The sequence below is a fragment of the Melozone crissalis genome, unplaced genomic scaffold (assembly GCF_028551555.1).
Source record: "Melozone crissalis strain CALT ecotype California unplaced genomic scaffold, PUWL_Pcris_2 ptg000016l_1, whole genome shotgun sequence".
Classification (NCBI taxonomy): Eukaryota; Metazoa; Chordata; class Aves; order Passeriformes; family Passerellidae; genus Melozone; species Melozone crissalis.
Window position 1 is genome coordinate 7,230,899 of NW_026535794.1, and position 20,874 is coordinate 7,251,772.

At 39.2% G+C, this 20,874-nt stretch overlaps 1 protein-coding gene across 8 annotated transcripts in view; it reads right to left on the reverse strand.

The window, feature by feature from the left end:
• The window catches only part of KMT2C (lysine methyltransferase 2C), a 188,356-nt gene that overhangs the window by 96,046 nt on the left and 71,436 nt on the right, over positions 1-20,874 (reverse strand). For all 8 annotated transcript variants that reach the window (XM_054273841.1, XM_054273845.1, XM_054273848.1 and 5 more), the window contains 3 exons: positions 19,314-19,520; positions 15,560-15,699; positions 13,731-13,840 (listed from right to left, as the gene is read on the reverse strand). In XM_054273841.1, the coding sequence (XP_054129816.1) occupies positions 13,731-13,840; positions 15,560-15,699; positions 19,314-19,520 (457 nt within the window). The remainder of the gene's footprint in view (positions 1-13,730; positions 13,841-15,559; positions 15,700-19,313; positions 19,521-20,874) is intronic.

Sequence of the window (20,874 nt, forward strand, 5' to 3'; positions counted from 1 at the left end):
AGAAGGGGCTGTTTGTTTCAGTTTTGCAGAATGCTGCCTCAGTAGCTTGTGAAGAAAAAAGCTGCCAAATTTTGTAATGAATTCCACAGAACATTAAGTCTGATGCTTAGCAGAAGCCATAACTGTTAAGTAAATGATATCCTTTTGATGAATACCCTTATTTGAAAACAACATTGATTCTTCTAACCCTCTAGCAGTGTCCCAAAACAGATGTGCACAACTGCAAATTCTGTTTGCTTTCAGGTTTACGAAGTGTGATGACATTTTTACAATCCTGCATGAGCCCTTTTACCCAGGAGTAAAATAAAGCACAATAATTCTTCACCATCTGTTTGTTAATTTTGCATTCATTTAACTTTGCATTTTAAACTAATAATCATTTTCTTATAATATAGTTTGCTCCGTTGGTAGAAATTACAGCTGTTCAATTAAAAAAAGAATGGTTTATAACACAGCTTTCCTCTAAATAATTCCATTGCTCTTAATTATAGAAATGTTAGTGCCATCAAATGGAAAAGAACTGCCAGAGATTAGTGTTATGCTTTATATGTCACAGATTCCCTTAGTAAATATACATATTTTCTTCTGTTCCAGCACCAATTCCTACTTGGTCTCTTTTAATATTAAAGCCATTTTTCTCCACTACAAGATTCTGTGTGTTTTTTAAGATTGTTACATGCAAAGGTACAAACAATTAAATGAAGCTTCTGTTTCATTTGTGACACAAAGTCAAACCAAGCACAGTCCTACTTCTTCATAATGCTTTTCCTTAATCTCTAATGACAGGACAAGGAGGCTTTGATATTTATATTGCAGCTGGTTACAGCTAAACTAGGGCTGGAATAATGTCCTAAAAGCTTTTTCTCACCATGTTTACAGTCAAATGGGGAAATCCCATTCCTTTATCAAAAGTAAAACCACATTGAAATAACATGAATAATACATCAGAGCTAGTGAAGGGGAAACAATTGGGTCAACAAAAGATGTGGTGCCTGGAGAGAGAGCAGGAGGCAGTCAGAGATTCTCAGAGCTCTGCTGTGGACTCTGTGCTCTGCTCTGGACAGGGCATTTCCCACACAGACCAGCCTGGAAGGTCACAAGCCCCAAACACAGACTGTCCCCACGCTGACACAGTGGAGAGTCCACTTCACTGAGGTTCCTGGGCTTAATCATCATCATCATCATCATCTACAAATAAACTCCTCAAGAGACACAGCCTGCTCAGCTAATTCATGTCAGCAGTCCAGTAGTATAAGAGAGCTGTTCAGATGGTTAAAACAATCAAGATGATTGCACTGTTTTCTAAAACCAATTTTATCTGATGGCATAGAAATCTCAGCATCAGATGACATCCTAATGCTGTGACAGCGCTAAGATAACAATTCTGTCACAGTACTAGGATCAGTATTTTACTTAAAACACCCATAAGACAAGAGATGGTTTACCACAAAATTTATGTATTTCAATTAAAGGAGTTCAGAAAAGGCTGAAAAACACTCAACTAGTGTTTAAGACTGTAACACAGCACTCACCTACAGAAATGAACTTCCAGACACAACAAGATCACATAAAATTAGGAGTGGAAGTCCAACCACAGGTTAGTGAGAGGCTCAGCTCCCAGTCCTAGCAGAATCCTGCACATCCTGACCTTTCAGCTTCCCAGACAAGCGAGCATTGTTGCCAGGGCTGACCTTTTCTGGGGGATTTATCCATCACTGCATTTCATGTCTGACAGGAAGCAAACATTGTGGAGGTGCCCAAGGCACATTCTGCTGTGATGGATGTGTAATGGTAAGAGTCTTCCCAATGATTTGCCTTCTATTTCAAGTTATTCTCATTAAAAAACCTCACCTGGTGCGACATTTGAGAAAACAGAAACTCCTACTTATTGAAGTTATCAAATCCATTTATATTTTGGAAAATGAGCATTTGCCTCACAAAGCTGAAAGAATAATAATAACTGAACTGTCTTCCTGTGTCATTTCTCTAAAAGTTCTCTATTTGCTGTTAAAGGTTCCTAATTTGTCAACACATCTCCCTGGAAATACCACACAAAAAACATCAGAGATTCTGTAACAACTTGCAGTAATTGAAAGGAAAAAAGCCCTCAATATTTGCTTGGATATTTGGTTGGATTTGGTATTTAGATTCAGATTCACTATTTATTCTGCAGATTCTGTCATTCTTCCCAGTTCTTTGCGTAGCAGTTTCATACTGAAGAAAATTTTGGAACAGAAAGGAAATACTAAAGTATAAATTTTAACAAGTGCAAAGGGAAAGGCTAGATGTGGAAGCAGTTTTATAAAAAAAAGCGCCTAGACTGCAGCTTGAATACATGTATCTGCAGTGAGACCATGACACTGCAATATAGTGTATCAAGTCATTTTACCCAAGTTAGATGCTTCAGGAAACAAATATTTATTTATTTGATAACAGCTACTTTCCCTCCCTGATGTACTGAAGGGGAAAGTGACATCTTTGAGGGAAACCATTAATACCACTGAAATCACATTGTTAAAAAAAACCTCATGTGTAGTGCTGCTTTGAGAACATGCCACTTCATCAGTTCTTCAATTAATGTTATTTAATAGGATTCTTATAATTAATCATGACTATGACTCATGGAACACCTACACATTCATTACTGGCAGCAGACCTACTATTGTCTGCCTACTTCTTATTCCCAGGTCAGAGCTGCAGAATGGGGAGGACAAGTATAAACATGAAAATAAACAATATTAATTCTTTCACATAAATAAATGACTATCAACAGTGGCCTATTAGGCAAAATAGCTTTAATGCAATTAATGTCTGATTTCCCACTGAGGTGATGCACTTGCCCAGGATGGGCAGTTGCTCCACATTTGTGAGGATTCCTAAGATGTCTCTCTCATGCCTGATTTGCTTCATGGTATTAAAAAACCACTCAACGACACCTGCATTAATGGCACTACTTCATACTGATGTCTGCAATATTTATGCTCAATCTGCAACTCTGGGACAGAACTTACACTAATGGAAGTCAATAACAAAATCTTCAGGGAGTTCAAAACTATTTTTTGCTAATGGTTTGATTTTGTGAGCTGCTGAGTACACCAAGCTCAGGAGTAGTTTTTAGGCTACTGCTTAAAAGCAAACTGATGCCAACAGACTAATATGAGTACTCCTGAGTTTTAAAGCATGTTTTTAAGATATTTTTGAGGCTGGGTGAAAATCCCAAATGAAAATCCACAATATAATTTATAGTAATCAGGAAAAAAATCTCAGACTCTTTTGACTGGAATAATCAGAACCCCTTTATAATTCTAATTTCATTAAAGAGTCTGGACTGTAAAGCTCTCATTCAGAAAATACCATGTGACTCACATTCATGATAAATTTAACAGACATGCTTAAATAAAATACTATATAAAAGGGAAACTGCTGTGAAACCTAGATTAGAGTCAGTTGTGTAACACTAAGCAAACAATGCTACAGCTGAGCAAATACACCCACCAGTCCCACTGAGGTATTTTTTCTTTTTATTCCTCTGCTATATATTAAGTAGAAAGCTGCTGAAGAGGCCTTTTTATTTCTATAATGCTCAAAGCATAATGAGGACCTGTCCTTGACTGAAACTAACCAATATTACCTCCAAAAGACTGATTACTCTTTTTTCAAAAATATAACCATCACACAAAAGGCAAAATTAGACCCTTGAACACCAACAATAAAAACCCCAGATGAGCTATGGAAAAGACTGAATATAAAATATTTAAATCAGAAGCAACCATGAGTGAGGTGGTAATAAGGTTGGAAAAGGAGGGCTGCATTAAAACACCTACAAAGGTGAGGAGATTGGTGGTACTGCCACATTTCCTTGTGTAAATTTTATAAACTTACTGCTAGCATGCTGGTTAAGAGATGGGTATGTTTTCCTGACTTTTTAAATATATACAGAGCTCCAGTTTTCTTATTTGCTGAAAATACTAATGGCATAATAATTTAAACAAATTTCTTAATATTTTTCATACATTTGCAAACAAGATTTTATTTTCTTGTTCCACATTCAGAGTTTGGGGCATTCCACTGATATTTTTTCTCTTTTGTAGACACTGAAGGACTATGCCATTGTTGCTGAGCACAGAAAGACTGAAGAAAGGGAGAGCCCAAGTATCTGCATTCTCATTTTCTACAGCAAAGCCCTAAAATGGGTCAGTCCCACCAGTAAAATGACACATTACCAAGGAACAAGGTACATTCATGATTTCAGACACAGTGTGATTTTCCTTTAGTGGGTTTTCTTTGCTCTTCAGAAATCAGATTCTCTCTGGTTTTAACAGATAATCCTTCCCTTCTGATTCTAAAAATCCTGTAATGGAATGTTAGTGAACTGCTATGTCACTGCCTTAATGCTCAGAGTAACATTTATGAAATACATCAAGGGAAGTGGGGAGAGAAGAAAAAAAAAAGAGGATTTCTTTCGATGCATTATGAAAAAAAAGTGTTTTCTACCCAAGTCATGCAAAAGGAAGAAAAGGTCTTTGTGAAACACACTTCAGCAGTTTGGAACACACAGTGAACAATTTCACTTCAGAGCCTCCAGTAAATTATTTCAGTGAATGTTAGTGAATAAAGGAAACCTGCACTGGAAATTCCTCCAGGAACACAGGCCCTTTCATGTTTCTCAGCAAGCCTCTTCAGCTTTCACTCCTGGGCTGTTGCTGTTTCTCAGCCTCTTTCTGTCTGGTTCCTACACCTCAGCTTGCCCTCAGTGCTTATCTATCACCTATTCAGCATCAAAACCCTCTCAGAAATGTTTCTGTAGCCACAGTCTCTCTCCCAATTCTGTACCCACCTCTCTGACATCTGGAGTTCAAGAAAGGTGCATTTTTCAAAGCATTCAGCTTGAAAAAACCCCACACTGAAAACTCTGAGGCTGACTCTGCTTTCCTACTCGATTGTCATGGAGTGCTCCCATGGAGAGCTCCCTGGAACCTCCTCCTGGCTCCAGAGCAGCAACCCAGCAGCACCACTGCTCTGGCAGAGAAAAACAATGAATCAAGCTGAAAAATCAAACAATTCCCCCTTCAGATGAAGCCACACAAACTATCTTAAGGAAAGACACTTAGTGCTGCCTAAGTAATCCAAGCAGTTTCCTCTCTCATTTGCTGCTGTATTCCACAAGTGCAGTTATAAAAGGAAAGATCATTCAGGTAGATTCACCTGCCAGAAATGGCACCATGCTTCTGTTAAGATGGACAAAACTGCAGGGGACACAGAGCAATGGAAGCAAGAGAGATTGTAACCTGAAAGAAGTGATAGTTTATGAAAAATCCTGACTCACTGTGAAAAAAGTTTATTACTTAAACCTAAAAGATATATTGGAATCCACTGGCCACTGTCCCTGGCAAGGGTAAGCTCTAGAACTTGGTTCTTGTGTGCAAATAATGAACAAGGCACAGTTTTACTCTAACCAGTGAGTTCCAATGTGCACTGACAGTACCACCTAATCTGCACACAAATTCACAGTATTTTTTTCATATACTTGGAAACAAATAGGTAGGGATACAAAATAGCTGTTATTTCACAAAAGGTTAGTGACAAAGCACACCAAAAGAAAAATCTGAAAATAAAATTTGTTTTAAGATGTGCATCTTTTGTTCTGCTTCATCGGAAAAGGCAAATTTTTCTCTGAACTGTGATTCACAAACTAAAGCCTGCCTTCCTCTTGTAAATACAATAAGCATGATGAAAACAATATAAAATAATAACAATAGTTAAGCAAGTTTCACATGACCATGTTCTCCTTCTTCCAGGCAACAGGTCAGAATCACACAGGTTATCAAACAAGGAACTACTACAGACTGCAAAGTGACATTTAAGTATCTGCACGTGATAAGAACCAAACTCCATAAAAAAAAAACTCTTAAAAAAAGCTCCATACCCAGAAAAAACTCTTAATCAAACACTTTACTGATATTTGGTATATTAATACTCTACTGTACATTAGCACATAAACAGATCAGTGCTTTGTGTATCTGAAGAAAGAAACATCTTTTGTTTTTTGAGATGCTGTTTCTAAAATGTGCTAAAGTGGACATGTGTCACACAGTCTTGAAAAAAGTATTTCTTCATATTAGTAATAAACTTTTCCACTTGTAAAAATCCCAAAGACCTTCACAAGCTGAAGCACAGTACTGGCTTTACTGGAATGTTAATAATAAAAATTTTAATTATGGGAAAATTACTTAAAAATTCTGTATTTATTTTAAATGAAATTTGGCTGGAGAAAAACGTAATATTGCTCAGATTATTTTAGAAACAAGTTTTTAATTAAATACTTTCAGTTTAATACTGTAGCTTTGTATTTATTTTTTTTTTCACTGGCTGGCTGACTTGGAAAGTTACTTAATGGTAACAGATTATCTGGTATCACACAGTACAAATGTGAAGTATCAATCCATGTAACAGAAGGTGAGGGGAAATAAAAAACAGGCCAGCTCTTCACTCAATAAAACTCAATTACATTGCAACAATTAACCCTTACTAACAACCTCCCCTCAGCCATGTACCCAGACCTACCCAAGTATCAAAGTATCCTCAGAAAGACTAGGAAAATAGATGAAGGAATTTTTCTCAGTAAATGAAAAATTCAAAATTAAAATTATTTCCAGACCCCTTCAATCATCAGACATGCTTAGCCTTTACTTCAGGCACATAATTCCCATGTGTCACTGCCTCTTACTTTATGACCACAACTATTGAGACAGACCAGTCTAGTTTACAGTAATCCTTACAAACTTTTAAATACACCACTAAACATACAAGCATGCAGTCTAATTATATCCAAAGGTATCCATAACTGAGGTGCCATAATAACAAAAATGTACTAGAAGAAAAGAATCTCAAAGCTCCTAATTTGCATTTACTCAGTTTTAACTAATACTTCATTGTCTTAAATACCAGCAGGGATTTAGAAAAATGTATTTTATTTTTGTTCTAGAAAATGTGGTCTATCAGACAACAGGAGAAACAGAAACTGTGTTTTGAAAGCTGAGTCCTTAAGTCTGTAGCTTCAAAGATGCTGTGTTTTGATAGGTAACAAAACTCTTCTATCAGAACTAAATTTACATTTTTCTGTTCTATGTTTCACTGCAGAAGAAAAAACAGAATCACAGAGTCAAATAATGGTTTGGGTTAGAAGGGACATCAAAGATCATCCAGCTCTAACCCCCTGCCATGTGCTGGGACACAAGACCAGGCTGCCCAAAGCTCCATCAAACCCAGCCTTGAACACTTCCAGGGATGGGGCAGCCCCAACTTCTCTGGGCCACTTGTCCCAACCCTCACCCCCCTCACAGGAAAGAATTGCTTCCACTCTAAATCCAGTCTAAACCCATTCTCTTTCTGTTTGAAGCCATGGAGCTCTGAGCAACCTGGCTGGAAGGTGTCCCTGCCCATGGCAGGGGAGGTGGAACTGAGGATCTTTACTGTCCCTTCCAAGCCAAATCTGTGAATCTGTGACCTCACATGAGCAACTCTCTTGTATGGTAAAGCTTCTGTTGGTTCCAATGAAACAATACTTTAATCACTGTTCACTTGACAATGAGAATTAAGCTGCAGATCTTACTAAGTATCAAATATCTGTTCTCAAACTGCTGGACCTGCAAAAAATCTGAACACACAGAGGTCCCATGGCAGCTCTGTAACCTGAACAGATTTACCAAAGCTGTACTGACATTATTTAAGGTGTTCCAGAAGAATTACACATGTAAATCAGAGCCAACTATGATAATTTAAAGATACCACAGCTGCCTTTCAGAACTTGGGAAATACAGCTATAAAACAATTGACACAGGCTTTCTGATGTCATTTGCAAGCTCTAAGAACAATTCACATTCTTCAAGACAACAAGGATCTGGCTTTAAGTGACCAAAACCCAAACCATTATGGAACAGAGTAAATCATGGAAGATAATTTACAGTGTTAAACTGTCCCTGAAGTTGTACCCTCAGTCAGCAAGGTCCTTTAAAAACAATGCTTATCCTCATCAGCAGGGAAATGGCTACAGATCTCTAGAGAAACTCTAAATAACAACAGAAAAAATAATGGAAAACTTGAATAGTCCACAGCCCTCATTGCTGAACTATTACAGTATGCCTAAAACATGCCAGGAACTGAATGAAACTACCAAACTGACCAAAAGCACATGCAAGTGTCTTCTTGGTGGCATGTAAGCCACTATTTCTCCAGTCTTTCTCTAGTACTTCCTATGCTAGAGCTCTCTAAGAGACAGCAACCCATAAAATAAAAAAAAAAAAGTAGATGCTTTATTTTGGAAAAAAACTTCCTGCAGTACTTCCTCAGTTGCAGGACAAAAGCAAGTACAGGAAAAAAAAACCTCAATAAGATAAAATCAGAAGCCACTCCCAAGAGCAGCCAGGTAGTCCCTCCCAAGCTGTAATGAAGGGAGATGAGGAGAAGCCAAGTGCATGCTGTGTGCAAAAGCACCATAAAAAACTCCAGGGGTGAGAAAGGAACTTCTGAATCCCAGAGGAACTCATTTAGTTTTCATGTTACAAAGCTCGTCCTTGAAAAATGGGCAAATGCAGAGGACACTACCTAGAAATTGCATAAATTATAATATATTACATTCTCTTCCTGCATTTTTCTCTGGATTTAAGAATTAGTCATTCTTCCAACAATGAAAAAGGAAGAAGGGAGCTTTTAAAGCATCAAATAGCTGCAGATTCTGCACTCTATCTAGAAAAAACCCTACACCACTCCATGCTCTGTTCAGCTGGGTTGTGACATGCACAAAGCCAACACCATCCCTACATTCAGGATTCTGTCATCTAAGCCATTTCTCACACAGTATTTCTCAACAAAAAGTAAAATCAAATGAAAAATTGCTGTGGTTAAATGGGCACAATCCTCCCCAGAGTATGAAGTTAACAGTACATAAGGAACAACAAAAGGAAGTATCATTTCAGCCAAACTCGTTTTCAACTTGAAGCAGCACAAATAAAATACACACACCATGAAAAGCAAGGACAATTTTCAACAAGATGAGAAAAGCACTGAGATTAAGGGGTGAAGATACATTCAAAATATGGACAGCTTTAAAAGATGTGTAAACATTTCCCCCTCAACTTATTTACTTCTGATCTAGCTTGGTAGGCATCACACTAGAATCAAGTCTTGAGCAAAGAATTTAAAACAGACTTTTCATCACTATCATGTTTCTCCTATTCAGCCTTCAAGCAGACAGGAACCTCCTCCTTGATTTCCACCAGCACTGATTTCTTTGAGTTTTGTGTCCTTGACAAACTCTCCCAAACTCGGAAACTGCTTCCTACATCTTATCAGAAGAGAAAGCTGGCTGGGAAAGTTACCCCTGTATTCCTCTCCTGTGCTCAGTTTGTTCAAAAGTGGTTTAAATACAATTATCTACTTAAACTCACTTTCTGAATTGAGCTATTTACATACTGGGGGACAAAAAGCAGTCCCCCTTATTTGGGACTCAGTAGCATACACAGTAGCTATGGCTAGACAATGTAAGGCAGATAACTGGCAAACTTTAATTTTCCTCACCTGACTGCAGACAAACAAACAGCAACCTACTCAATACATGTAAAATAAACATCAAAATTATGAAGTATTACTTAAAAATACCTGAAAATATTTTGGGAACCACTAGTTCAGAAATCAGTCTTGTTAAAAGCTGAACAAATACAAGCCTTAAAGGCCTCTACATTTTACATGATAATGTAAGTTCACATTTCTAAGTATGAGAAAGCAGGAGAGTTACAGGAGTGTAAGAGTGAAACCAAAAATACAAGAAAAAGCTGTAAACTCCACTTGTCCACATTTATTGTACTTTTTCCAGGGAAAAACTCTAATTTCTGTTTGATCAGATTCTTCTGCTTAGTTTGTCTTATTAAGTCTACAATTCACATTGGTTTTGCATCTTACACTAAATATCTGTAGAAACACCAGTAAAGTCCATATTTCTGAAGCTGACAACATGACAGCTTCTTTACCATGCTGAATCTTATATACTGAGCAAAACACCATATTCTTATCTTATGGATGATAAGAAAAATTGAGTTAAGTTTTGGATCAAACAAATCACTGGAACTTTTCTCTACCCCATTGATATTTTGAAGAGTTGTTTTCTTTCAAACTTTGAAACAAAATGACTCCCAAATCCCATGAAATGCTATTGAAGTATTGGGGGGAAGGCACTGCCACACTGGGGTGTTGAAGCTCTACCTTACACACTGTACCAGGATAATGAGGAGAATTCTTAGGATCATCCTGAGCAAAGCTCTGGCACTAGGCTTGTCACCAAGATCACCAGTTCTTCCTTACAGTTTCCTAAACCTAGAAAGCAGTTCTGAGAAAAGCAATGAGATGAACTGAGGCACTTCCAGCTTTTCCTTGTCCCTTGTCACAAACCAACGTGACACACAGGATTTCAAGCACCTCATAGATGCAGGTTTGTGCACTCATGAATAGTAAAGAATGGCAAACCCCAGACTTTGAAAGAAAGACAAAGAATCCACCACTGTCTAGACACAAATACATGAAACAAGCTGGTCAGGTGCCTTTGCCAGGCCCTCACAATGAGCAAATCAAAAGAGATGAAGAAGAAACACACGCTAAGCAGGGTGTTTTGTGAGACATTCACAGATTCTGAGATCTCTGTAGGGCTGTGTTTTAAACCTTCAGCAAAGAAGGGCCCAGAATAAAACCAAAATGGATAAAATTATGTATTTTGGAACAGGTCAGTGGAGTATGTCCACACAAGCTTTACTAATGCAATCACAAGTTCAGTGAAGCCAAATGGACATCTCAACTGGTAAACAGAGTAATAAGAAACACTGTCATATCCAGTTAAAGCAGATTTGCAAACAATAGGCAGCCTAACTAATGAGAAACATGAATGTAGCTTACAAATTAAAGAGTTCCTCAAGGTAAGAACAGGCCTGAAATGCTCTCCAAAAACTGAAACACCTAAACCAATGAATTATCAAAAGTTGGTTACACTTCAAATATGCATTTTTACATGAACAGAAGGAAAAGAAAACGTACTTTCCCAGAAAAGGAAAGATTCAGTACTGCAGACCACATCACAAACCAGTTCCTCATGCCAAAAGGACTTCCAAGAAGACAGAAATCCCCTACCAAGCAAACAACAACAAACCCAAAGCAAATCTGGTGGCAAGAAGGGGAAAGAGCATACAGCTTGGTTTTATTTAAAGTATTTTTCTGTATGCCCTGAGCACATAGTTGCCTTTGCATGGCCAACAGATTTCAGAACATCTGAACAGAACTCTTCTTTTAAAATGCAGGAACATCTCATTAGAAAGAAGCCCAAACAAACAGAAGCACTGAAGATGCTGCAAACACAAACACATACATTCAATTAATAAATTTACCTTTCATTCTAAACTTTTTTAAAATAACTCAAACAAAGATGAGCTTTTTCCACTATCACAGAGGACAACCAGGACTTCATACTTTTTACTGCCTTCTGAATCTTAGTAACAAGTTAAAAAGTAGTTAAAAAGTAGGGGAAGAATTATTATCAAGTATTACAGCCTGGACACAAGCAAACACTTGGGTTCCAAGCCAGTTCCTGAGAAACTCCTTGAGCAATCACTACACTTCTCTGTAGTCAGAAACACAGAACTACAGAAGAGTTTGATCCTTAGTTTTTGAAAAAAATAAAACAAATTAAAAAGGCAAATAAATCACTGGTGTGATAGTGGGACAAAGAAGTCCAATTCCATCTAGCTATTCTTCTAGAATCACAGTTGTGCCTTTCCTCAGCTCTCCCTGGGGATATCACAAGAAGGATAAAAGAGAATAACCAAATCAGTGTCATTCTTCACTGGCTGACTGCTGAACTACACAATAAAAAAGTTCTCAATGGCTTCAGCAAAGACTGAATAGAAAATACACAGAATGGCACTCAATTCAACTCCTCTCCTCTCTCTGCACTGCCATGAAACATGTGCAACAGGGGGATCTAAACATTACTTGCAGAATTTGAAAAGATCAGTAGGGAGATTCAGTACAGCACATGAAAAGACGGCTGAAACGGAAACTGCAACGCCAGAGATGTTCATTCTTCAAAAAATTTGTAGTTAATTCCGTTGTAAACATCTATGCAAAACTTACAAAGGTGCTGATGGCATAAAGGTGAGGCACCATCACCCTGAGCACAGGGAAGGAGCAAGGTACTGGACAGAAAGAAATAAAGAAATAACGAAATAACGGAAACAGGAGGCAATTCAACACAGCAAAAGCCAAACTTTAACAGCTCAACCAGGATTTCTGTTAAAAGAAATGGCTACAGACAGGAATGAGCTGATCTCAAAATGACTGCAAGCCAAAAACAATGGGCAAAAACTTTCAGCAGCAAGACTAGGGAAAAAAAAAAGATTCAATTTTGAATATTCTTTCAATTCTTAATATCATTTTTTATACATACACAAAAATATTTTAAACATTTTCAAGCTCATCTAGAACTTAATACTGTAAGGTTCACTCATTTCCAATAATCTTATTTAGAAGGCAGAAACACAGAAATTAAATAATTATTCAAAATAAAGCATTTACTTAATATTAATAGAAAAAAGTATTAAAAAAGCTGTATTCTATGGCATGAAAATGGCTGTATTCTATGTATTGAAAAACTGATGTGAAGCATCTTTTTAGTCCAAATGATGGAGAACATCTACTGTTACCTTGTGCCAAAATTTTTTGTTCCATTATAATACAAGAAAAACAAGAAGACTCAAATGAAAAAAGGCCTAAGCATAACCATGGGAAAACCACCAAAAACTACAAATATTTGTTGATAGCATGGCTGATTTAATATAAAAATAATACTATTATTAAAAACTCTCTTGGGCATTATTAAATATGACCAAAAATATAGCTACATGTGGCAAAACCAAAGGGAAATACATCTCCAAGATTTCAAAATGGTACCAGAATATGACACCAGAACAAGTTCATCCTTTTCAAAGGTACTTACTTTTCCAAAGAGATTACCATTTCAATTTGAAAGATTAAATATTTTTCTTTGTATTTCTATGGGTATTTAGAGTATCAAGGCAAGTTTTCATGGCAAACACTGGCTTTTTCATACTAACCTGCTTTTTGAAACTGGCACGAAAGTAATTGAGAATTTTTTTTTTCACTGTATTTGCGTCATATAATTTCAGGATATAAACTGGTACAATAAATATTACCTCTACCTACTGGAGGTATTTGCTAATTGAACTCAACTTTTCCTTTGTCTCTAATTTGTTTTGGTCAGCCTGGCTCTTCCTACATTCTAGTTACCTCCAAACCAATTAATGTTATTTTCCACGCAACTCCACAAAACTTTTTAATAAATTGCAACGGAAGTTTTTAGCACCAGGATCTGCCCAAGGAAACCTTATTATAAATCACAGAATCACAGAAATTCTAGGTTGGAAGAGACCTTTAAGATCATCGAGTCCAACCCATGTTCTAACACCTCAACTAGATCATGGCACCAAGTGCCACATGCAGTCTTTTTTTAAACTCTTTGAGGGATGGTGACTCCACCACCTCCCTGGGTAGATGATGAGAGCTCAGAGATTCATACATGGGTATTTTTAGTCACACTTTGTATTGCATTGTTTTTTTTATCAACCCTACCAACACATTTTTAGGGATTTGAGCATTCAGGTGTTTTTACTCACTTCTGTGCTCCCTGAGACAACAGCTTTGTCCACGTTCAGCGTTAGCTGCTCTTCAGTCGGGCAGAGTCCCACAGACCACTCCGCACAGCGGTGATGAGCCCAGCAGTGACCTGGAGTGCACAGAGACACAAAGGGCCGGGGTTGGACAGCTCTGCCAGGCACTGCCTCCAAGCATGGAACTCCCTTCTGGCAGTCAGTGCTTCCCCAAAATAACAGAGAGGTGTGCTCCCCCTTTTCTTCTTGTTGCGACATTGAAAACCCATCTTATCACACACTGAATATACCGCAGTTACTATCAAACACTACATTTTATTTTATATACAACACACCTTTTTTATCTGTTTAGCATTTTCAAATGCCTGAACATGTAATCATAGCACTGGGGTGCAGAGCATTCTCTAACTTTGATTCCACATTCAATGCTTGTGTAACACACACACAATTCCATTTCATCTTGTATTTCACTGAAGATAATATTTCCCTACGTTTGCACTCTTAATTTATTATTCTCAAGCCTGGAGATCTGTATGATCATGTAGAATATGCTAGTATAAAACTTTAAAAGTCTACACAAAATGTTTAAAAGCTCAAAATACAACATGAACAGATACTCGTATAAAAGACTGATAAAACGGTGAATACAACAAACACGGTTTGTGGTATTGACCACAATAAAATGATACAAAGTATTATAAAATATAAAATAAAAATGTAAAATAGAAATAAAATAAAAATTAAAATAAATAAAATAAAATATAAAAGACTGAGAAAATGGTCAATACAACAAAAACAGTATAGAGATACACCCACTTAACAAAAAAGTATCATAATTTGTACAATTCAGCAGGTAACTCTTACAGGAAGTTTCTAATTCAGTTCTGGGAAAAACAATATAAATTATGTATACTTCCAAAGGAATTCTCTGACTGCTTTATACAGGAATTAGAAATGATGGGTTTACACTAGCTGTTGAAATTATGTATCAGCCAACTTAACAATTCAAGCTACAAAACAAAATCCCAAAAATCTCTATATGGATTTGGGAAGAGTCATTTAGAAATATTAGCAACTTTAAAAATGTAGAATGATAAATCTACACCTATGCATCAACATCCACTATAGTAAAACTGTTGAAACAAAACCATTGCATTTTGTTTTTTTCTTTTAATCATACCTTGAAACAAGTTTCCACACTCATAAAAGAGTGACATTTTTATTATTACGTAACTGCATTTCCATTTTTTGGAGCAAAAAATGTGAATGGACTACTGGCATCAAAGCACTTGAACACAGATGCCTTCTGAAAGTAATTAATAACTTAAATATAGAAAAGTTCAATTGAAATGAAAGAGCAGATGATAAACCAGACATTTTTCTGACAAAAAACCTGCAGATTCTGGAAACATGCATGTGCATTATGCCTCCACTGCTCTTCTAAATCTTCTATTCCATTGTTTCCAGAAAAATTTGCTGCAGGAGATCAGGTAACATCAGAGGACTAACATTTCTGAGAATTATGTGAAGCTGTGCCTTATTCCTTTTCCCTTTTCTCCCCAAAACAGAATCATGGTACTGAAGGTATTACTACCTGAACACCAGCTCAGCAGCAGATTACAAACACTTCCCACACAAAGCTGAGGATTCTCTTTTCTGGAGGGAAGACTACAAAAGCAAAACCTGCCACGGGCAAAAGCTACCAAAGCACCATCAGAGACTTGGCAAACACCACAACACCAAAAACCAACAGCTGCAAAACTGCACTCATGTCACTGTGGCTACTGCACTGCTACTGGGCAGGGAGAAAAAGGATGGAGAAGAATGGATCTTACCTGTTGGCTCAAATAAGGCTTGAACATCAATGTCATCTGGTAAGCCAACTAAACTGAGTTCATCCCAGAATTTGACAACCTGATCGTCAGAAGCAGTTTGGGTGCTTACACTTGTACATGATGCTATACTCGATCGAGATCTGTGGCAGGGAGCAGAAAAACAAACTTAGAAGTGACCACAATCTTTGTTCAATCAGCCAGATACTCACAAATGATCCAGAACTCATGGCAAGTGAGTACAATTTTTTCCTAATATGATAAAATATAAATCAACAAGAACAAGTCTTCATTATATTTTATCCCAACACTTTCCCCAGTAACATTTTTCCAGTTAAAGCTCCTATTCAGTAAACAAGCCTGCTCTCTCTGCCAGTTCTTCAGGACACACATGCTTCTTTAAGTTTGATTCTGTTTGATATTAAAATTTGCCCAACCCCTGAAACTGAGAATGAGGTAATAACATCCAGAGGTGAGGTGACTATAGAAAATACTACAGCTATGGGGAGAAGGTAGAAAAAAGACCAGGACTTCAAAATCTGTTTGGAAAGAAACATGTTTATACAATGCCATCAGATGGTAAAAAAAAAAAAAAAAGGTGGGGTGAGCTGGAGGAAAGGAGGGGAGGAGGGGAAGAGATTAAAAAATGCAGTGATATAAAGACAACTATATTGTACTAGTTTATAACCTTATTGATTTGTTCCCCAAATTCTAATCTCATCAGAAAACAATTCACACAACTCAGATTACTGCATTTTAAAAAAACCAGAAGCGACAATTCTGCCTTTACTTCCTGCAGGCTAAAGAATATCTTGGACATCTAAGGGTATGCAATTAGGCCTACTGATAAGAGACCTGATGCCTCAACAATTGGTAGGAAAGGTGGTGCAGCATTTTCCACTAAGGTTCTTTGAACTTGATTACTCTCTGCTATTAATAACTCAATTGTATGCATGTATCAGTAGATCCAGTAACCACTGGAATTTTAACCTGTGATAACTCCACTTTCCTGAAAACCACGCTTTACTTCAGCCATAACATTTATAAATACATTTTAAAACCCCTTACTTTATGGGGAAAAGAGTAACATCTCTTTTGCATCACCCAAGAAATCTTTTAAGTTTGCTATTATTACATGGTATCTTCATGATCTGCATAATTTAAAAAACATCTACCCTAAAACCTATAAATGTTGACACTACCAACACTTAAAACCTCCTTAACAAAGCAATATGCTCTGTTTGACAAAACTGGTTCTTGAACACCATTTATGTCCACTGCAATTACAGAATGGTTTGGGTTGGAATGGATCTCGTTCCAACCCTCCTACAATGGGCAGGGACACAATCCACTATCCTAGGGGTTCCTCTAAGCCCTGTGCAACCTGACCTTGGACACTTCAGGGATGGAGCATCCACAGTTACTCTGCTGGGGATGCTCCATCATCACAGCCTGTACCCCAGTGCTTCACCCCATGACAGTGGAGCCTTCTCTAACACCAAACTGCTACTCACAACACCAGAACTTAAAGAATCTTTAAGAAAAACTAAACCTCAACTGACAAGGCATTTTTCTGTATAAAAAACCTTTCTCACAAGATCAAACCAATCCGTTCCCAGAACTTCTCAATTTACTCTGCAACCTCACCCTTTCTATAGACTTTTCTGAAAATATTTCATATACCTATAGAATACAGCCTGAGGCGAGGGTGTTACTTTTATTAGCTTTAAGAAAAGCCACTTTTCTGTATCAGCATTACACAACATGCACTTTTCCACCACCAACACGATGACAAAAACATACAACGTGCACCCAAACAACCTCAGTGAGTGTGGAACTCTGAGCAGCTTCTGCAGCAGCAGTACAGCCACAGACAGGTCTGACTCAGGAGTTTGGCACAGCTGGCAGCTGCCTCCCTCACTGTTCCCTCCCTGGCAGGGCCAAGCCCGGAGCCAATCCCCCGTTTGTGCCACACACCGCCCGTGGCTCTGCATCATCAGCCTGCCCTCAACCCCACATCCCTGCCCCGGATCATAGCCCCACATCCCTGCCCCACATCACCACTGCCCTGGATCACAGCCCTGCCCTCAAACCCCATCCCTGCCCCACACATCACCACTGCCTGGGATCACAGCCCCATCCTCAACCTCCATCCATGCCCCACATCACCACGGCCCCGCACTGCCTGCAGTCCCAAATCACCATGCCACCCTCGACCCCTCATTGCTGCCCTGCCTGCAGCTCCACATCAGGGTCCCGCATCAGTATCACTGCCTTGCCCTCTGCCCCACACTGTCCTCAACCCTGCATCACTGCCCCACATCACCCATATCACCTTCGATCCTGTCCTGCCCTTAACCCTGCACCATCCACAGCCCCTCACCACCCACAGGCCCTCAATGCCCTTATCCCCTCACCGCCCTCAACTCTGCACTGCCCACAGCCCCTCACCACCCTCAACTCCACACTGCCTGTGGCCCCTCACCACCCACAGCCCCTCACTGCCCTCAACCCCACACCATCCACAGCTCCTCACCACCCACAGGCCCTCAATGCCCTCAACCCCTCACTGCCTGTGGCGTCTCACTGCCCTCAACCCCGCACCATGCTGCACCACCAGCATCACCCTCAACCTCGCACTGCCTGTGGCCCCTCACCACCCTCAACCCCGCACCACCCACAGCCCTTCACCACCCTCAATTCCACATTGCCTCTGGCCCCTCACTGCCCTCAATCCCACACCACCCGCAGCCCCTCACTGCCATCAACCTCACACTGCCTGTGGCCTCTCACTGCCCTCAACCCCACACCATGCCGCACCACCAGCATCGCCCTCAACCGCTTAGCACCCACAGCCCCTCACCACCCTCAACTCCACATTGCCTCTGGCCCCTCACCGCCCTCAACCACACATGCCCCATCCCACAGCTGTGGCCTGTAGCCCTACATCATCACTGCCACCCCTCATGTTTCTCTAGGGTTGCAGCCCCTCTGTCACACAGACAGCACTGAGTGATCCCACATTCACCATCAACCCTGAATGAACCCAAGTCAACACAAGGCCCAGTGACAGGACTCCCATGCCCGCAAAGATGTGGCTCTGATCAGTGCCATCACAGAGGGATTACATGAGCAACCTCCACTGCAGGACCAGGTATGCCCCTGCCATTTCTCACAGCCACTGAGAGGCCGGGGGACCATGACCAAACCCCCTGTCTGGGAGAGCTGCCAACAAACCCCATTCCTGCAGGGCAGGAACCACTGCTCTGTGCCCTGACAGCACTGGCACCAGGGTGAGAGTCAGCACTGGATGGCAAGAGGAGAGGTACCAATGGGCAGAGGCTGCCCATCATTCCAGGCTACACAACACATCAAGTGTGAAAAGTCCATCCTATTCCACCCTTCATGTGTGCTTTTACTTCAGCATCACAAGTAGATCTGTTCTTTACAGTAGCTATGTCACTTAAGCGTTCTTCCAGAATGAAGATTCTCACTTGGGGAAGAAACAAACCCATTTTTAAAAAAGCAGAAGAGACAGCCACTACTTTACCCCTCACGTGTTGGTTGCTCTGGGGTTCTGTTTTTAGTTAGGTTTCTGTACATGTTGATTTTCCTTACAAACATTTTTTAATATTAAAATCCCGCATTTACACAAATACAATTTAGTTGCTTACTGCAGTACAGAACCAGTAAAGATCCTTCCTGAATTTCATGCAAAATAAAAAAAATCTACACATTTATTTTAGGACAGACTTACTTCTTCTGGCCTCTCTGTTTGCGCAGCACTGAGTTCTGCCTTGGAGTTCTCTCACAGGCTCCATCGGTGCTGTCGCTGGCTTCACTCTTATTTAAAGGCTGGTTTTTCCATGGGATAACATACCCAGGAGTGGGACCGAATTGTTTTAGATCTCCTTGTCCTAATGAGCTCCGTTCTCCACAGTAACAAAAGGCGCAGAGTTGTTCGCTGTAAAAAGGAAGATCATTACTTCTTTAATGGGGGGAAAACCAGCAGAGGATACCCCATCAAAGAGCAAATTTCATGCTAATTTAACCCTTTATAACAGGACAATAAAAGCTCCAATGGGCTGTCAGGTATCAGAATTCAGCATTCAGAAACACTGTTTCCAGCTAATTAACAGTTACATTAAAAGAACTTTTTTTCTATCCACAAAACTGCCGGATTAAGGAAGCAAACAAAAAAAAGTCCATGTTATATTTAAATGATTAGAATTTCCAAAATTCTGTGTGTCTAGACACATGCTTGCTAAAAGGCATCAAAATGTTACAGAACACATAGAGCATTACAACACACACACCTTTCTGGAAGCACACACAGCTCATGTGTAACACAATGTGTAAATCCTATAGACTAAAAGGTTTACTAACATGGAGAAAAATGGAATAATGAGAAAACCACAGCAATGGCTACAGTCACACATGCCAGAGCACCACATGCACAAATCCAACCATCTTCATTTACTTCAATATTTAAAAACAAAATGATGTCTAAAAGTTTTACTGAAGGAATTTTAAATTTACAGAACTGTGACCGCTGCAATACCCTGTACCATTTGCAATTATGTTTTAACATGCACAACACAGCGACAGGATTGAAATGACAGCTCTGACAGCACTCCTTGTGTCACATCATATGGAAGCTACTGAAAAATATTTCTATAATAAACATACCCACAAACTTAAAATGTGAACTTCTGCAACTAATGCAGTTTGCATTAAAGGAAGGCCATTTAACACTTTTTTTTTAATGCTTAAATGAGCAATTCTGTTTTCTTCGTATTTATGCCCCAGAGACCCCAAAAAGATGCCTCAGGGAATCAGGCACTTGGATAGAGGCTTGGTTATGCCTGGATTCCATTTAAATAGATTTCAGTGCATCTCCAAGGTGGCACATTTGGATTTGGGACAGTCTGTGCTGTGTGAGTGAGAGGAGGGAAGTGAAGTGGGAGGAAGAGAAAACCTTAAGGCTAAACTGCTGTAAAATATTTACTAAATTCTGGGGGGGAAATAAAGCCTCCTGTGCTTTTCAGTCTAGAGAGACAAGAACAGCAACAGAAAAAAGTGGAAGTGGAAAAGGAAAGTTCCAGATCAGAACAGAAAACCCCAAGAATCCAGCAAAGCCTCTGATATTTGGTTTATCATACTCTGGGATGGCTCCTTTTGCTCTCAGCATAGAGCAAAAAGAGGAATAAAGAAAAAGAAGAAAGAAAACTGAACTGGTCTACTACTATTGGCAATACCAGACAGTCAGATGCTAAGGAAGGGAGAAGTGTTTCATGAGCCCAAAATGAAGCCCAGAA